We start from the raw sequence: 19,348 nt of genomic DNA on the forward strand, positions 1-19,348 counted from the left end.
TTGGTTGACTGCACTGACTGCACCCGCCTTGAAGCCTCAGCAGCCAATGAGTGGTCGTGTATACAACAGACAGTCTTTCTTCTATCACTTCTCTCCCGAGCCACTTACATGCAGGGCTCCAGATGATTGACGCATCACTTAGCCAATGAAATTTCAAATCTGGCAATATAAATGTTTTTATGGTTTCTTAAAGGAAAGAATGCAAGTTTTTGCAAGTTTATAGAGTTTATGCCTTTTGCTCTTTATATAGGCAGTTTTCCAACCTGAGCACTTGTTTTTTTATTTATATTTATATTTGATTGATGCATTTATTTAGTGTATCTAGAAAAACAGTAACTTCATCCTGCTGTTATTTTGTGGTTACAAAGTGGCGTTTTTGGCAAGGACTTAGATATTTCTTGAGGAAAAGATGTGTTCATTTTCTATGACATTGTTATCAAATTTGAACTTGGATCATGTAATATTTTATTATGTGGAACCATTGCAGTTAAAGGGGGAGATTATAGTTCATTTGCAGGCTTATTTCATTTTCTAAAAATGAGCTATTATTACGGCTATTATTAGTAAAATAATAACAATTATAAAATAATGGCACTGTTGGAGCCTATTCATATTTTTTCATATTTATACTTTTTTTGGAAAATGGTAAATCAAAATAATAATGGTAATAATGTTGATTAATTATTGAAAGTGGTAGATATATTGCAGATAAATGATAATTTATTCTGATTGTTTTCTGCTGCTCAAGGCCCTCCTCCTATAATTGATGATAGATAGAGGACAGCTGGGTTCTCCTCTCTCGGCTTTTTCTGTTAAAGGAGTGAGGAGTGAGACAGTTTATCAACCGCTAAATTGACTTTTTGTTTTGTTTATTGTATGAAGTCAACCACGGTGATTATTTTTTATTTAAATAAATTGAGAACCTTTTTTTTTCAACCTGGAAAGATCTCCGCTAGTGCTTATTATTTAGCGAGTCATAGACCTCCTCCTCTGAAGTCTTCTCTGCTATTTTTACACTTTACACTTTACAGAGTAGCCAGAACAGGCACATACAGAGCTTCTGACTGTTTGGAGTCAAAATTTGGACTGTGACCTGTCAAAATAGCCCAAACCACGAGTTTTTTTACTGTAAGTATTTTTTTTTTTTTGGGCCTTTCATGGCTTTATGCGGTAGGACAGCTGAGACGTGACAGGAAACAGGATGAGAAAGAGGGAGGATGACATGCAGCAAAAGGTCACATATTGACTTGAATGTTTTTTAAAAGGTGTTTCGTAATATTTTTGCCAACATAGAAAAGACATTATACATTAATACATTATATTCACCACCACTATCAACTGAAACCACATGAAAAGTGCAGAGTTTTATTATACCTGTCTCGCACAGTACTGGGAAACAAACACCTCGCAGAGGTGGTGTTCATTTCGGGGATAACTATATGATGTGAATATTTTTGGCGCAAAATTATTTCTTTATAAGTGTCTATGAATAACTTATTAAAAAGAACTACAAATTTTTATGGTGAAACTGGTGAAGAATAGTTAATATTCTTTTGTCGGTATGGACATAGTATGTCGTTAGATCAGTTAGATTCTCCACAATTCAGGCATTTAGCTAATTTTACAGAAACCAGAAGAACAGAAAATGTATCCATTCAGATTTGCCAGTTTAGTAAACAAAAGAGACAGAAAAAAAGAGACAACTGCTACTTTTGAAGTGGTCTTAAAGTCCTAATATGTGTCTGTTCCTAGACAATTTGTATTCCATTGTTGAATAGCAGGCTCAGTGTCTGTACTGCGGGCACAGCACATCACTGTCATCGCTAACCCAACAACCTCAAGTCTCACTCACTCAAGACAACGTGTATTGTCATGAATGTCAAATGACATGACAAAAACATGGCAAGTGTGAGCACCCATTGCTTTCACGCTAACATGTCCATTTTGGGAAATTTTGGCTGCATTTTCTCTAGCCTTCTTGTGGACCTTCCCACACAGAGTTTTAAAGCCTGCAAACTCCTCTCCAGTTAGCTAGAACTGAAGCAGCAGATGGATGAGAGGTGAAACGTCTTCAACAAACTGAAACAAGTCCAGTTGCCCATGTACAGCACTTAGAAATGTTAAGACCCCAGAGATCGTATAAACATTTCTATATGTGCTTTTCATTGCCTCTGCTTAAATATCCCTCTTCTACCAGAGTGTGTGTGTGATTGGTTGCAGGTGTGTTTGATTGCCGGTTGTCCATAGAGCTGATTGGTTCCAGCCTCGCACCCAGGAGTTTAAAGGACGGGTCTTCACCAGTTCCTGGGGGCTCTCCTTGGTCAGCCAGACTACCAGCATTTTTGATTGTGTGCAAGATGTGTTTTTGAATAAAACCATTTAAAAATGCTTCGCTGCTGGTGGTGCTTTGAGGACAGGAAGAGGAGAAGAGGATTTACTTGTTGCACCAGGGTTTCCCCTAGGCCCTGGTCCTAACAATTTGGGCCTTGTCTGAATGAATTGGAATGTCCATGAGGTGAGGTAGACGTGGTTCAGTTTGTCTGTATTAGTGGCCTTCAGTTAAGTGTAGTGGTCATCTCTTTTGTTAATTTGTTGTTGCTGCTGTATGTTGTGTTTCTGACTGGGCAACCTGACCAGATAGCTGCCGGGCAAGTTCAAGAATTTGCCACCTCATTTTGCCTTTCTTATTTCTGGTGGTAATCCTGAGTGGGGGCATGCTTCAATGTATCGCAGTTGACTAGATTCCTGGTCTTCGATGTTGCACTGAATAGAACGTTTAAAGATGCCTCGAGCTCGGCAAGTCACTGAAGACTAGCTAGGTGAGTTAGCCATGTTGGTAGGCAAGTAAAGTTTGGGTGTCTCTGCAGTTTGTTTCCCTTAATTTTATACTTTGCACATCAACGTTGTTTTGTGTGACATGGCTGCTTTGTTTTTTTTTGGTCACTTTGTGATGTGTGGCTGTAAGTAAAACTTGTGTGCAGTAACTAGTTTGTGACCTTTTGTGGTAACTGCACACCACTTTTGTTGGGTCACCTGTGGTTGCAGCTTAAGTGTAAACTGGTAACATTTATATATAGTAGTGACTACACAGTGACGCCTTGTCTGTGGTTGTTGTAGTCCAGATATTATGCAGTAAGTTGTCCATATTTAAAGTTAAATTAAGTTGACAGTATGATAGATGTCACTTTTACATGTCAGGATCTGGTTTTTATAGACAGATTCAATATTTAACTGTCATTTATCATCACGGTAACAGCATTGCATACATTGGCAGCTGTAAACACATTGTAAAAATCCATCTGTGGGTTTGGTGCCGACCTGTATACTGAACATATAAGGAGTAATTAATGTTTATAATCATCAGAGAACGTTAAATACCTTTTTGGTTCCTATCTGTTCCCCAAACATACTTGTATGTGTGTGAATGTTAAAAAGGGGGGAGGTGTTATGACCCTAGAGGTCTTGTGAATGTTTCTATTGTTTGTGCTTGTATCTGTTTCAGTAACCCTCTGTTACCTGAGTGTGTGTGATTGGTTTCAGGTGTGTTTGCGTGAAGGTTGCCCAGGGAGCTGATTGGTTCCTTCCTTGCAGCCAGGAGTTTAAGGGCCGGCTACTCTGTGGGCTCTACTCGGTCAGCCAGACTGCCAGCATGCTTGTGTGTCATCTTGCACCATAGTTTATTACAATAAAACAGATATCACAGTTAAAATACCTGAAACTGCCTATTGTACTTTTATTAATGGTTAGAAACATATTTATGATTAACTTTCATCAAATATGCTTCCTTAGGGGGATGAATACTTCGAACCAATTAGTTCATTAGATTTGCTGTCAGATTGTAATATTTTCAATATTCTAATATTCCCAAAATGCCTATATATAATTATTTATTTATTTTTTTCCTTCTGGATGCTCATGATGTTGACATGATTTTGTTTTGCCAGGTTAGTGCAACAGTGAGACTTTAATCATTATTAACTTGGTCGGTCCAAGCAGTTTGAAGGAGCAGCAGAGAAAGGTGGGGGATGGGCAGCTCACACAGCTCTGCAGCTCTGAGGCAGCAGCAGTGCTGGTGGAAGGGGGGAACAGCCCCTCCCCTTGATGAAGCAGCCGCCTGGTAACAAGTTACAATGATTTAAAATAAAGCAAGAAGTACTTGAATAATTGTGCTAAATTGCTTTTCACTTCACAAGAGTTATCATGAATTTGTGTTGGAATATTGCTTAAACCTGAATTCATGACAGACTACTGTGTTTTGTGGCTCTGTTAAAAAGGTCACAGGCAGGTCAGGCCAATTAAGCACCTGAACCCCACAGTTTTTTCTGAGAATGCTGCATTCAGGAAATTGCAGACTCACTGACAAAATGTGTTTTATGCTAAACTGGAAAACTGCTCATCCTTTTCATATTGCACCAGGGTTTCCCCTAGGCCCTGGTTGTGACATAATGAAAGATGGATTGTTTTATTAGTTGAGAAATGTTCCTCACTTAAGCTAAAACTCTTTAAAAAAACATTTGAATGAGCTGGTAAATGTTCAAATTAGCTCAGCTTTAAACATCTACAAATCAGTCATCTTGCACCATAGTTTATTACAATAAAACAGGTATCACAGTTAAAATACCTGAAACTGCTTATTGTCCTTTTCTTAATGGTTAGAAACATATTTATGATTAACTTTCATCAAATATGCTTCCTTAGGAGGATGAATACTTCGAACCAATTAGTTCATCAGATTTGCTGTCAGATTGTAATATTTTCAATATTCTAATATTCCCAAAATGCCTATATATATATATAAATTTATTTATTTTTTTCCTTCTGGATGCTCATGATGTTGACATGATTCTGTTTTGCCAGGTTAGTGCAACAGTGAGACTTTAATCATTATTAACTTGGTCAGTCCAAGCAGTTTGAAGGAGCAGCAGAGAAAGGTGGGGGATGGGCAGCTCACACAGCTCTGCAGCTCTGAGGCAGCAGCAGTGCTGGTGGAAGGGGGGAACGGCCCCTCCCCTTGATGAAGCAGCCGCCTGGTAACAAGTTACAATGATTTAAAATAAAGCAAGAAGTACTTGAATAATTGTGCTAAATTGCTTTTCACTTCACAAGAGTTATCATGAATTTGTGTTGGAATATTGCTTAAACCTGAATTCATGACAGACTACTGTGTTTTGTGGCTCTGTTCAAAGGGTCACAGGCAGGTCAGGCCAATTAAGCACCTGAACCACACAGTTTTTTCTGAGAATGCTGCATTCAGGAAATATGGAAATTGCAGACTCACTGACAAAATGTGTTTTATGCTAAACTGGAAAACTGCTCATCCTAGATGTTATACTTTTTAACTAAGAATCAAGGCTTAAAAATAACATATTGTATTTATCGATTATCGATTAGGAGTAATTCACTTCAAAAGTAGTAGATTTGTAGCTGTAAAACGTCCCTCCGACATGAAGTCCCACAAGTCCAAAACTCTCCTTGTGTACCTGAATGCATCGCCAAAGGACATGTCTCAGCAAAGGCAGTCGCAGAGGCTTCAGCAACGGAGAGATCATCATGCGCGATGTGCTGCCAGATATGAGGTTGAATTAGCAGCAAAAGAACCAGATAGAGCCTGAACAAACACTACGACTTATGGAGGTAAGATATGTTTAATTTTTTGTTAGCCTGTGTTTTGTTTGGAAACTTTGCTAGCTAACTGTTGTATTCGACAGCCTGTTACCTGAGTGAAGAGTGTTTTTAAGCTAATGTAACTTTCGCTAATCAAGAGAAGTGTAACTTTAGATCGTAAGGGAGCAAAACACACTATATGGCAGCCTAAGTGTTATTGCAACTTTATATGATATCAAATATATAAGCATGAGACAAATTCAGTTTTGCTTACAACTTTAGCTGCAAATTTACAGGAATGATTTGATACAATGTGGTCAGTAAAGCTCACTAACATAAATAAGTCTCACTTATTGTCACAGTGATGATACTAATCAAGTCATTATAAGTGTATTTATGATCTTGCATGCAGCAAATTAAAAAAGCACAGCAATATCAGGTAACATTAGCATTTTGTTTTGAGTAAGTGGAGTTTGAGCCATATGGCTTGTGGTTTCCTTGATACACAATATTTAAATGCCTTAGAAAAAATTAATCACTGTCAGTCTATCAAATATTTCAAGAGGAGAATAAACATTTTTTCCTGTAAAGTTGCATAGAATTCACCTTCCTGACAGTGGACAGTGGCTGTCTGGAATGCCTGGCTGTTTGCAACACTGTAGGTTTAGACATTTACAAACTCTAAGGATAAATGACAATTAAAAATAGTAATATAAATAAGTTGCTGGTAGTTTCCTCACCATCAAAACCACAAAGTATAATCTAAAAAATCTCCTGCTACCTTTTAACTGGCTAACTAATACTCACTGTAACTTTACCTGGGAAAATATAGCTTGTGGACCTGGTGGCAGGCAGAAGAGCTGTTGAGAATAAATAGAAATACTTAATCTTATGGCTGATGGTTTCATTTACTTATGTAGGTCATATAGAGACATCAGGACTAAACTGATTCTGTTTTTAAAAATAAAACAGTTCAAAATTCCCTAAGATAAAAAAGTCAAAATGAATTATTAGATAATAGTCATAAATATGAGATAAAAACAGTGAGAATTATGACATTTAAAAGACATTATGAGATAGAAAGTCAACAGTATGATGAGTCAAAAATGAGGTAAAAAGTCAAAATTATAAGATTCAATAGCAACCTTTATCAACCACCATCGAGTTCCAGTTTTGGCCCTCCAACATAAAAGGTTTGAGCAGTTCTGCTCTAGAATAATATGGATCACTATTCTAGTGAACACCACCTTTAACTGTAACCCCACTGATAAACATATCACTTAATTTATATATTTGCATGACCAGAAAGTGAACAATATAAGCCTTTTAAGAGTTGAATTACAATAGACTGTACAGGTGGACCTAATAAAGTTAAAGTTAAGAATGAGTGTGTTTATGCTTTATTTGTTTCATTGTTTGTTGTTCTGTGACATCATTGCTTTTTGTTAATCTAATAACCTTTCATTTTTACTGATGATGAACAGAAAGAAAATGGGGAAAAAGAGGTGCAAGACAAAGTGGTATGTATTCCTTTTGGCTTGTTTTTTATTCTGATGTGGTGTGTAGCAACAGAAACTAGTATTGGATAAAAGTATTCATTCTTTTTATTGCATATATCCCACCCATGTAGTCAGTTTATCTAGGGTGCAACAGGAATACTTGTCCTTTGCCAGTGAAAACTAGAAATTATCTCCAAAATTTCATAACTCGTTTCGGTGATTTCAGATCACATTTGAAGAAAAAAAAAAAGAGGAATGTCCCGATCAGGTTATTTTTGCCCCGATCCCGATCCGAGTCCTTTAATATTTAGATAATGCCGATACCGAGTCCCGATCCGATACTTGGCCTTCACTAATATTTTGCTGGATAATACAGCTGCATTAAGAAAAAAGGTGCCTGCATCCAAGCTGTTCCTTAATAGGTTTTTTTATTTTGTTGAAACAGAGTATATACTTTCATATGGCTCTTTCTTATTCTGCACATGCTATTGCAACATTGGCCAACCACCTTCCATGTGTTAGCAGGTGAGTCTGTGACGCTGCAATGTGACAGCAGACCCTCGTGTACAGCCAGCTGAAGTGTGTGTGAGATGCAGCCCACTGTTGGTACCTCTATATCATCCATTGCTTTTTTCATATTCCTTATGTTATCACGTAAAATAACGTGGACGCGTTGCTTGTCTATTTCACACGCGTTCAGCAATACTGTCAACTAGTGCGCATACCGACACGTTGTAACTCGAAAGTGGAGTCAATATAATGTAATGCCGAGATGGTATGGCATACCGGGTATTTAAAAACTCCAGGTGACAAAGAAAACCCTGATCCTCTACCACAGAGATGAGCTGGTTATCCAGCGGGATTAATTCAGTTACCTTCTCTGTAATATTTTTGGCCATGTCGCTGTCTCGAGGATATTTCTCTATCCTTTCGAGAGTATCTGCAAGTGTTTGCTGCTTCAGTGCATTTACCTTTATTGCTTGAGTGAAATTGTTGTTTAACTGAGTGTTTTTGTTTTTTATGTGCCGTATGAAATGTGTAGTATTAAATGCAGCTCTTTTATTATCCTCTCGCGGTCGTATTGCAGATGTTACATGTCGCCGTTGGACTGCTTTTGCTTTCTAAATGACCAATTTCCACACTGCAGACATTTTATCCACAGGTTTGCCAGAGTAACGTGACGTGCGTGTCTGCGCTCTGCCACAAAGTGTGATCTGGGACCACATTCAAAATTGCCGATTCCGATCATGCCCATATCAGCCCTGATCCCGATCCTGCAGATCAGATCGGGACATCCCTAAAAAAAATCTTTGTTCTTCATTCATGTCAATGTAATTTATTTATTGCTTGTGAGGCTGTTGTGGGCTCATAGTTTACACAGATGACTCTGATTTGATAAATTCATCATGTTAGGATACTGCATTATAAATATTGACCACAACTATTGACAGCAAATTATTTTTTTTCCAAACAGTCCTGGTTATTTTGAAAGAGATACAAATTTGAAGCTAATAAAACACGTTGGGAAGCTAATAAATGATTGCATTAACAAAACAAAAAAAGTTTTTGGCCTGGGACTGAAAGGGTTAAGAAGCATCTTTGTTTGGGCAGCGTATTTACTATGGCACAAATCCCAGTTCCAAATGTAATGTGCTAGTGATACAATTATGTATTCAGCTGAACAGGCCTTAATATTCTCTAAATGGATAATAGATATATGATGATGATCTGCTGTTTGAGCATCTTCTTCATTAAATTTCATCCAAAGTTGTCCGTAAGTTAACTTGTAAATTTGAGTGAGTGGTTATTGGTATGGCTATTTCATATTCAAGACTAAAACAGTTATTTCTTTCTTTCAGGAGGACTGTGCTGCTGATTATTATTCTTATTATCAGACCATTATCAGATATCAGCCATTACCTGGGTGACCACATGCCATCAAGCTCAGAGCCCTCAGACAGTGGGAAGGATTCACAACAGGTCTACACAAAGTCCTCATTGGAAAAAAAACTCCAGAGCAACACAGAGGAGGACAGAGACTGTGGCACAGACGACACCAGTGACGATGAGGGTAAGGAAATGACACAGTCCCAAATTACAGTGAAATTCTGTGTAAAAGGACCAAAACTAAAGTGGGACAAGAGACATTACTGTGTTTACTGCACAAAACCACAGAGCAACATTCTTCCTCTTCAGGAGCCTTTTGAAGGAGATCTAGATGTGCTTCATTTTCAAACAACAAACCAGAAGATATAAAATGCTGATTTAGGGCATGTAGCATTCTAGTTTTATCAGTAGTGTTTTCATTTCCTACCTTTAATGATTGTGGAAAAGCACTGTATTTTTCCGTGCCCGTGTCGTTCCCTTTATTGAGGATTATTTAAGATGTCAGTCATTTCTTTAACATAGAAGTCCGATTTAGCTTTTCCAATTAGAGACATACATCTATTTCTTAAGTGCCTAAAATGTTTCCAGTCTGATTGACATTTGGATTTTCTTGCAGTTGCCCAAGCAATATTTTGCTCATGAATAATATCAGAGAGTTTATCTGAAAACCATGGACTGTCACGTCCTTTGACTTTAAATTTTCTAAGAGGAGCATGCCTATTTATGACCTCCAAGAAAAGTGATTTAAAATAAGTCAGAGCCATTTCAGGGTCTGGAATCAGGCATATTCTGTCCCAGTCACATAGATAAAGATCATATAGAAATGCTTGCTCACAGAAGTATTTGAAATGTCTTTTGTATAGAATACGTGGTTGTTTCTTCGGGAGCTTTGTATCTCGCACTGCAGCAATTACGCAGTGATTACTAACGTCATTAGCGAATACGGCTGTGGCTTTATATTTGTGGGGAGAGTTAGTTAAAAAGTAAGTCAAGGAGCGTTGACTTTTCAGGATGTTTACGGTTGGGCCTTGTCGGAGATTCTATAAGCTGCGTCAAGTGTGCAGAATCGCAAAAATATTTAACAGGTTCAGAGATAGGAGCCAGCCAGTCCCAGTTTAAATCCCCCATAACAACAAGCACACTACTACAAAACATAGACAGGGATTCAGATAGTGAAGACAAAGTTCCCCTTGGAGCAGAGGGAGGTCTGTAACATCCCACAAGTGTCATAATACAACCTTCAGTGAATTCAACTTTCAATACAAGCAGCTCGTCCTGTTCAGGTTCAGATTTGAATAAAAGTGTCGTTGTCTGATACGTGTTTTTTATATAAATCTAACTCCTCCACCTTTTGCAGGGCGGTCAGTGCGAAAGATGTTGTATCCATCCATACAAACATGACTGTCTGGAGTAGATCTACTTAGCCATGTCTCTGATAATACCATGATATCAGCATTTGTTGTCTTAGCCCAAATCCTAACCATATCGATTTTCGGTTAAAGACTCATGTGCACAAAACCAATACCAGATGTGTGCTGGAAGTCTTTGGGAGTTTCAAAGCGTTCAGAGTTTATTTCAGGCCCTGGATTAGACTGCATGTTTCCAGACAACAACAACATGATTATGCATTTCAGCGTGTGTGCACAATGCGTGCAGCTGACGTTTCTCTTTAGGTGAGATTTCCGCATGAGTTCTTGGCCAGAGTTTTTAGGCAAGAAACAGTTATTTAGGAGGAGGAGGCTTAGGAGATGAAGTCCTGCGCACTGATCGTCAAACTAAAACATTTGAGTAGTTTGAGGTGATATTTTGACATGATTTTGTTGTTCTGTGTATATTATGTCATAACAGTTCCCTCATCTTCAGAAGTGGGACCTGTACAGGAGTCACATATCAGTGGAAGTGTTGAGGTCCTCAGTGTGACGTCTTCCAAATCCACTCAAGAATCAGATGGTAGGAAGTTACTTGAGCAGCAACTGACAATTTCCTTTTCATCATTGATTATTCGCTCACTGTTCTTATTCATCAATTATATTGTCTATCAATGTCAGGAAGTAATGAAATAATCACTGTGAATACCAATTCATGATGGTATTCACATTTAATATTAGCCTATGTCAGAATGATGAATTTAATGCTGAGATGGTATCATCTTTTCTTGTAGAAGAAACACACGACATGACAACAGAGACCTCACCCTCAAGACCTCCAGACAAGGGGAAAAGGACTCAGACAACAGGTAAATTCTTCTTCTGTCTTACTTGTGTTTCCTCCTGTGAAGTAACAGCCCTGTAGTTGGTGTGAATGCTGAAAGCATATGTTCTTCTACTTTTTATTCTGCCGCGTTTTGGCGCGCTACTCCTTCCACAAACTTCAACCGATTCAAACCATTCAAACATCATTACGTGCGCTTCATTCGGGATTCATGTGCTATGACTTTTAGCATTCATACCATTCAAAAATTCAGAGTTATTCCCGTTTTTCCCAAAAAAATTCCCCATCTGGAATGAATGGGAAAAAAATTCAAACTCTCAAAAATTAACACTAAATTCCACCCTCCATAACTCATTCATACATTCACTTAGAAACTCCATTCCACCTTTCCAGCTTTCATCAAGACCATTCAGCTTTTTCATAGCATTCATACTTTCTTCACAGGACCCTTTCAAAGCACCTAAAGTTTTCACAAAACGAGTGAAAAATGCCCAGCATTAGAGTGGGTGATGTCATCGCCAGAGGGGGGATGCTTTGAAAAAACACTTCCCAATTTCCAATTTCCCAAACAAATTACAACAGCGCACAGAATGTTCCCTCCACAAACATAAAAAATGCATCAAATTGTAGGTAATCTTGTGCTGCTCGTGGTAAATGGCGGCCCAAAGCCAAAAAATGTACGCTTTTGCCACTAGATGCCTCAATGTCCCAGAAAGTTGCCCAAGTGCTCCATCTGCTCTAATGTTAAACATTTCTGGAGAACTCCAAATAAACTCTAATCATAATCATAATAACTCTCATCACCTGTAACCTAACCTTTATTACCTCCTCAGTCATCTTCTTCACCTCCAGACTGACTCTCATCACCTGTAACCTAACCTTTATTACCTCCTCAGTCATCTTCCTCACCTCCAGACTGACTCTCATCACCTGTAACCTAACCTTTATTACCACCTCAGTCATCTTCTTCACCTCCAGACTGACTCTCATCACCTGTAACCTAACCTTTATTACCTCCTCAGTCATCTTCTTCACCTCCAGACTGACTCTCATCACCTCTAACCTAACCTTTATTACCTCCTCAGTCATCTTCTTCACCTCCAGACTGACTCTCGTCACCTGTAACCTAACCTTTATTACCTCCTCAGTCATCTTCTTCACCTCCAGACTGACTCTCATCACCTCTAACCTAACCTTTATCACCTCCTCAGTCATCTTCTTCACCTCCAGACTGACTCTCATCACCTGTAACCTAACCTTTATTACCACCTCAGTCATCTTCTTCACCTCCAGACTGACTCTCGTCACCTGTAACCTAACCTTTATTACCACCTCAGTCATCTTCTTCACCTCCAGACTGACTCTCATCACCTGTAACCTAACCTTTATTACCACCTCAGTCATCTTCTTCACCTCCAGACTGACTCTCATCACCTCTAACCTAACCTTTATCACCTCCTCAGTCATCTTCTTCACCTCCAGACTGACTCTCATCACCTGTAACCTAACCTTTATTACCACCTCAGTCATCTTCTTCACCTCCAGACTGACTCTCGTCACCTGTAACCTAACCTTTATTACCTCCTCAGTCATCTTCTTCACCTCCAGACTGACTCTCATCACCTGTAACCTGACCTTTATTACCTCATCAGTCATCTTCTTCACCTCCAGACTGACTCTCATCACCTCTAACCTAACCTTTATTACCTCCCCAGTCATCTTCTTCACCTCCAGACTGACTCTCATCACCTCTAACCTAACCTTTATTACCACCTCAGTCATCTTCTTCACCTCCAGACTGACTCTCATCACCTCTAACCTAACCTTTATCACCTCCTCAGTCATCTTCTTCACCTCCAGACTGACTCTCATCACCTGTAACCTAACCTTTATTACCTCCTCAGTCATCTTCTTCACCTCCAGACTGACTCTCATCACCTCTAACCTAACCTTTATTACCTCCTCAGTCATCTTCCTCACCTCCAGACTGACTCTCATCACCTCTAACCTAACCTTTATTACCTCCTCAGTCATCTTCTTCACCTCCAGACTGACTCTCATCACCTCTAACCTAACCTTTATTACCACCTCAGTCATCTTCCTAACCTCCAGACTGACTCTCATCACCTCTAACCTAACCTTTATTACCACCTCAGTCATCTTCCTAACCTCCAGACTGACTCTCATCACCTCTAACCTAACCTTTATTACCTCCTCAGTCATCTTCCTCACCTCCAGACTCATTAATTCATATATTCATTCAACATTCAAGTGCAGCATTAGCAGCTTAGCGTCAGCTCTTCAACAACATATTACAGATCATTCAAACTTATATTCATTCAACATTCATGCACAGCATTAGCAGTTTAGCGTAAGCCCTTCAACAACACATTTCACATCATTCATACATTACATTAATTCATCTTTCAAGCACAGCATTAGCAGTTAAGCATTAGCACCTTCGTATTAACAGTTTAGCATTAGCAGCTTAGCGTCAGCTCTTTTAGCAGTGTAGATGCTATATTCAGCACACAGCATTCACACCCGATTTCTTCAGAAATTGCATTTTCTGTTTCCTATAATGTCTTATGAACTTAATACTTTTCTTCATTGGTGGCTACTTTGAAAATATGTAACTTCACGATGTAATGATATTGTCTCATCTGTTTTTCTCCTCCTGAAGGGTCCTCCAAAGAAAAGAGGTCAAAGGCCAACTCTGAGCCAGTTCCAGATTCAGATGGTAAGGACACAACTTCATAATCAATGCAGAAACACTGTTATATGCGTATTATTGTATCTTTCAGTATGATAGTTTGTAGTTAATGCTGAGGTGTTTTTTTTTTTTTGTAGAAGAAACACACGACATGACATCAGAGACCTCACCCTCAAGACCTCCAGACAAGGGGAAAAGGACTCAGACAACAGGTAACCTTCATGCACTGAAGGATATGTTGCTACAAGTCAGCCAAGAGAGACAGCTACTAAGTAGTAACCAAAAATGACAAGTGAAGTTGATCTCCTGTATTTTCAAAGGTAATGCAAGCACTATATGGAAACGGCATCATCCTTTTTAGTGTATCATATTTACTGCATCACCAGCACCAATAAATAATAGGTTGCTGAACTTTGCTCCGTTTAGGACATTTTACATCCACAAGGTTTATCTTTTATTATCAAGGTTTTTACAGACTCCTGTCTGCAGCTCTCCTCACATCGCTGCTAAACCACAACTATGTATCAGATTGAAAAAGCTACATGCCTAACAGAGCTATTGACTTGGAATAAGTAATAAACTAGCTTTTAGAGGTCGACCGATTGATCGTTTTGGCTGATTAATCGGCCCCGATAGGACTTATTAAAAACTATAATCGTCTGCGGATCTGGGCTCTGATAGTGGCCGATGGCTGTGCAGCCTCAGGCGGGGACGTACATCGCGTGCATTCGCCTTTTTAATGGAGTCTCCATATGTGACATGCAGGTAATGCAGGTACCTGGGATAATTAATGAAAGTTAACTTTATAACACAGCTTTACTCACAAATTATGATCATGATAAGGTTGTTGTTTATAGTGTTGCATTATTAATGAATTAGACTATCGATAACTTTCACTGCTGTTCTGCCGAGCTCATGCTGCTGTCTCTGTTTAGCTAGCAAGCTCGCTACAATTTGGCTAGCAGTGAGCGCAAGCCTAGCACAACTAATGGGATGATATATGATCATTTGAGGGGCACTTCTGCTGAAAATATAAGTTTGCGTGTGCAACTCCCGACGATACTCTGAACAACTGTTAGAAAACCATGAAATGCCACTCGTACGTGGAGACCGTGAGAGGGGTGGGTGGGGGCTAAACCTTTGCTGTACCGGGGATCAGCTGATTCATATTATATCTGACTCGTTTCAGTTTATTTCTCCCCTCAGAAGTTATCTCTGGAATATAACGTAACAATATCAGCTCTCCACGATACAAGACAGGCAGGCAGGGAGGAAAATAAATCATTTAACTGTTACTTAGATTACTTACCAATGTGGCGTTCTCTCTTCTAAATAATCCAACCACGTAACGTCAACTGTGCATTCATGACATGAAATCACACTTTTTATGATCCTCCTCACTCCGGTAATGTGCACAAACACTAATAGTTTGTGAGAGTGGTATTTAAAAATGTAACGGGACGCGCAGCATCTGGCCTGATATACGCCACGGAAGAGCGCATCGCCATGTAAACAAATCCAACATATTTCCAACGATGTAATCCAGCAGATCACACTCAGGATACTCTCCGTACTTATTATCAAAGTCAAAGTGGCAAAAACTGGTTTATTAAAAACCTGCGTTTGCATAAGGCTGCTGTAGGAGTAAAGCACGCCACGACGTCAACACAAACTGTTGTGAACAATGTGTAGGTAAAGTTAAAGGAAAGGAGCGAGAGACTGACGCAGGGGCGATACATTCGCTTTTTATATCAGACTCTTATGTTTTTTTTCTCCCCAATATATGCCAGAAAGCATCAGTGATGATAATAACAATTCATTTGTAACTTTAGTAAAACTTTACTTTATCAGAAAGGTTTTATTAAACCAGCAACGTTAAGAAAACAACTGCAGCATCATTTCAATTTAGAAATGATTAATAAAGTGCAACTTAAATCATTCATGTAGATTGAAATAAATATTAAATATATAAAAGTAAATAATAAAGTTTTATATATATATATATATACATGATCTATTTGATAGCCTATTTAATGAATAGTTATATTGAATAGATTTACATGTTTCTTGTTTCTTACATTAGAGGGCAGCTGGAGGAAACACAGTCCCTCTACGGGACTATTTAGCTGAGGAAAGGCACAATGTGGGCACAACAAATTGAGTTAGATGTTAATTTGCAAATAATATTTTCTTTACTACTTATTTTATTTATGTAGGTATTCATTACTCTTTGAGATTCATGTTCTGTTCCAGATTTATGGTTTTATTTTGTTATTTATTTGACATAGACTTTCAGTTCAACAGTTATGTGTAAGGATATGTAATAAAGATAAAGATTAGAGAGAGATTCATTTAAATTAGTTTGTTTTGTTTGGGAGATATTTGCCGATTAATCGGCTATCGGCTTTTTCCTCGTACAAACTATCGTTATTATAAAAATCCACTATCGGTCGACCTCTAGCTTTAGTCTACTATGGACAGTAGTAGATTGCAAAGCAGCTGCATTCACCACTTGGCAATGTTGTAAAGGTAATATTGGGTATTGTATGAAGTACAGTGATCTAACTAGTCTTTTTCAAAAATAAACAAGTAGAAAAAGAAAACCATCCATCCATAACATACAGAGGACTGCATAATATTTAACTTCGTGAGGATGTCAGCACCAGTGTACATTTATGTTTTTGCTTATTTCTGTTTCAGGTGTGGAGCCACAACTTCTCTCCCAGAGAACAAGCCATCGCAGGCCTTGGAGTTCTAAAGAAAGAGAAGCAGTGTGGCGACAGCTGGGTCTGTACATCACTCTGCAAAGAGTTCCTGGTAAAGAAGAATGTGTAAAGGCTCTTGATGCAGAACCGGTACTCTGCAGGCGTGATTGGAGGGATGTTAAGAACCAAGTATATATTGCCATCACAACTCGTAAAAGGAAACAGATTTCTTCATGATTGTGGGTTTTTTCTAAATAAGCTGGAACTGAGATGGTTACATTTGTGTGTTGTTTTAAACTGCCTCAGGAGGTTCTAAATTCAGCTCTCACATGGAAGTTCAGAATGATGTGTAAAACAGCAGCTGTTTTAATGTTAACTGCTGAAAATAGATCAACAAAGTCCTTTGTGTTTTTTGAGTTTTGCTGTGCTTTAGGATGGCAGCACACCCGTCCTCCAATCCCAGAGTTTTATTATTTGATGAGTTGGGCATGAGACTCAAAAATAAACAACCAGCACTTTTAAATGGCACTAAAATAAAAAAGTTATTTTGCTATTATATGAGTGGTGATTCTTTCCATTTAGCCTCCTGACATTAGTAGAAACTTGCATCGGTTTGAATCAGTAAACAGCAAAGACTTAATGTGGCCAAGTTTGGTTTATAATATAGTGCATCTCAGCTTTTTGATACAGATATATCAAACAGTGCATTTAATCTTTCCTTTGATTGGTTTTAAATTGACATTGTGTTTTACTGTAGTAGATGACATCTACTGTTATACATAACTGCAAAAGCCTCAAAGTCCCCCTTAAGTACAGTGAGTACAGTAATTGATTAGAAGTTATTTCGGACTGCATCAATTAGTCACTGAACAGATTAGTTAACGACTACTGTCTCAACTGAATAATCATTGTAGTAATTTTTCAACAAATGCTGGTTGTAGCCTCGTGTCAATTTGATTCTTTACTTAATATGATAGTAAACTGATTATCTCTGGGTTATGGTCTGTTGGTCAGACACAACATAACATTGGAGATGTCATCTTGGGCTTTTGAAAATTATACAAAGCATATTAATCTACAGATTAAAAGATAATGAAAATAATAGTTATTTGTTTTTCTTAACCAATTGTAAATAAAATTAATTCACTTAAAAAATGCTGCTTTGACTCTGATGCAGCTTGTAATCTGTAAAGTAAATAAACGATTCAAATGAAATGATTGTAGCGGAGTAAAAAGTAGAATATCTGCCTTCAAAATGTAGTGGAGTGGAAGCATAAAGTGGCAGTAAACAGAGACACTCAAGTAAAGTACAAATTCCTCACATTGTACTAAAGTACATAGCTTGAGTTAATGTACTTCAACTCAAATTAGCCTGTAGCCACGGCTACATGTATTGTGCTACATGTACAACATGAAAGCACAATACATCTGAAAATGAGGTTCTTTATTTCAGCTTCATCGTCGTTCTTAGCTTTATGGAAAAGAGATATGCGTCCTCTGTACTCCATCTTCCTTGAAACTGTCTGATTTGGAAGGAGACATCTTTGTTGTTCACAGAAAACCAACAAATAAAGCTTCGAAGCTGCTCTCTTCTCATCAAAAACTGGTTATGTACGGGAACCTTTGACCTTTGCCATTATTCTGCACCAAACTAAATACATTTAAAAAAATAGAATTGTGATTTTATTTTGATTGCGTATGAAAGGGTAATTTATGGGAGTGGGGAGGGTAGCCAGAAATGGCCTCCAGAGCAGCAGTATGAGACCACTTGCCTATTGTGAGAGAGACACTTAAAAACAAACAAAAACAAACAAAAACAAAAAAAGTGTGTGTGTTGTCAAATCTGCCTAGCAACAGCCACCGGTCCTCATAACTACAGCAGAAAAAGATTTATTTTACTTTGAGTGTTCTTAAATCTGAAGTGACATTCTCACTCAGTACTCCCATCTAGTGAAACATTTGATGTTTGCACCATTCTAGCTACAGTGGAAGTAGGGGCCCTCACAAGGCATAGAGGAGACGTGGACCTCACAAAGATTTATAGACATGTATGTGTGTGTGTGTGTGTGTGTGTGTGTATCTGTGTGTGTGTATGTATGTGTGTGTGTGTGTGTGTGTATCTGTGTATCTGTGTGTGTGTGTGTGTGTGTGTGTGTGTGTGTGTGTGTGTATCTGTGTGTGTGTATGTATGTGTGTGTGTGTGTGTGTGTATCTGTGTATCTGTGTGTGTGTGTGTGTGTGTGTGTGTGTATCTGTGTGTGTGTATGTGTGTGTGTGTGTGTGTGTGTGTATCTGTGTATCCGTGTGTGTGTGTGTGTGTGTGTGTGTGTATCTGTGTATCTGTGTGTGTGTGTGTGTGTGTGTGTGTGTATGTGTGTACCTGTGTGTGTGTGTGTGTATCTGTGTGTGTGTATGTATGTGTGTGTGTGTGTGTGTGTATCTGTGTATCCATGTGTGTGTGTGTGTGTGTGTGTGTATCTGTGTATCTGTGTGTGTGTGTGTGTGTGTGTGTGTGTGTGTGTGTGTGTGTGTATCTGTGTATCTGTGTGTGTGTGTGTGTGTGTGTGTGTGTGTGTGTGTGTGTGTGTGTATCTGTGTATCTGTGTGTGTGTGTGTGTGTGTGTGTGTATCTGTGTATCTGTGTATCTGTGTGTGTGTGTGTATCTGTGTGTGTGTGTGTGTATCTGTGTATCTGTGTGTGTGTGCGTGTGTGTGTGTGTGTATCTGTG

General features: G+C 38.6%; 2 protein-coding genes across 4 annotated transcripts in view; both read left to right on the forward strand.

Moving 5' to 3' along the window:
- pde1a (phosphodiesterase 1A, calmodulin-dependent) overlaps positions 1-19,348 on the forward strand; it is a 43,731-nt gene that overhangs the window by 8,848 nt on the left and 15,535 nt on the right. The gene's annotated exons all lie outside the window — the stretch shown is intronic.
- On the forward strand, positions 4,863-17,142 carry LOC138608225 (uncharacterized). 2 transcript variants are annotated; one of them, XM_069680749.1, is made up of 8 exons: positions 4,863-5,634; positions 7,089-7,124; positions 8,963-9,174; positions 10,839-10,940; positions 11,152-11,226; positions 13,885-13,941; positions 14,052-14,126; positions 16,615-17,142. In XM_069680749.1, exons 2-8 carry the CDS (start codon positions 7,096-7,098, stop codon positions 16,854-16,856), a joined length of 792 nt encoding a protein of 263 aa, XP_069536850.1. In that variant the 5' UTR covers positions 4,863-5,634; positions 7,089-7,095; the 3' UTR covers positions 16,857-17,142. The 2 variants fall into 2 exon arrangements, with proteins under 2 accessions (XP_069536850.1, XP_069536849.1); XM_069680748.1 differs by lacking the exon at positions 4,863-5,634 and having other exon boundaries at positions 6,200-7,124.

This window comes from Semicossyphus pulcher, unplaced genomic scaffold (assembly GCF_022749685.1).
Source record: "Semicossyphus pulcher isolate SPU_LCO1_2020_fin unplaced genomic scaffold, fSemPul1.0.p SCAF_41, whole genome shotgun sequence".
Taxonomy (NCBI): domain Eukaryota; kingdom Metazoa; phylum Chordata; class Actinopteri; order Labriformes; family Labridae; genus Semicossyphus; species Semicossyphus pulcher.

Coding starts and splice junctions, on each gene's coding strand:
- LOC138608225 (XM_069680748.1), top strand. CDS start 7,078: ATGATGAACAGAAAGAAAATGGGGAAAAAGAGGTGCAAGACAAAGTG. Junction 9,175..10,838: donor CGACACCAGTGACGATGAGG/GTAAGGAAATGA, acceptor ATGTCATAACAG/TTCCCTCATCTTCAGAAGTG. Junction 13,942..14,051: donor GCCAGTTCCAGATTCAGATG/GTAAGGACACAA, acceptor TTTTTTTTGTAG/AAGAAACACACGACATGACA.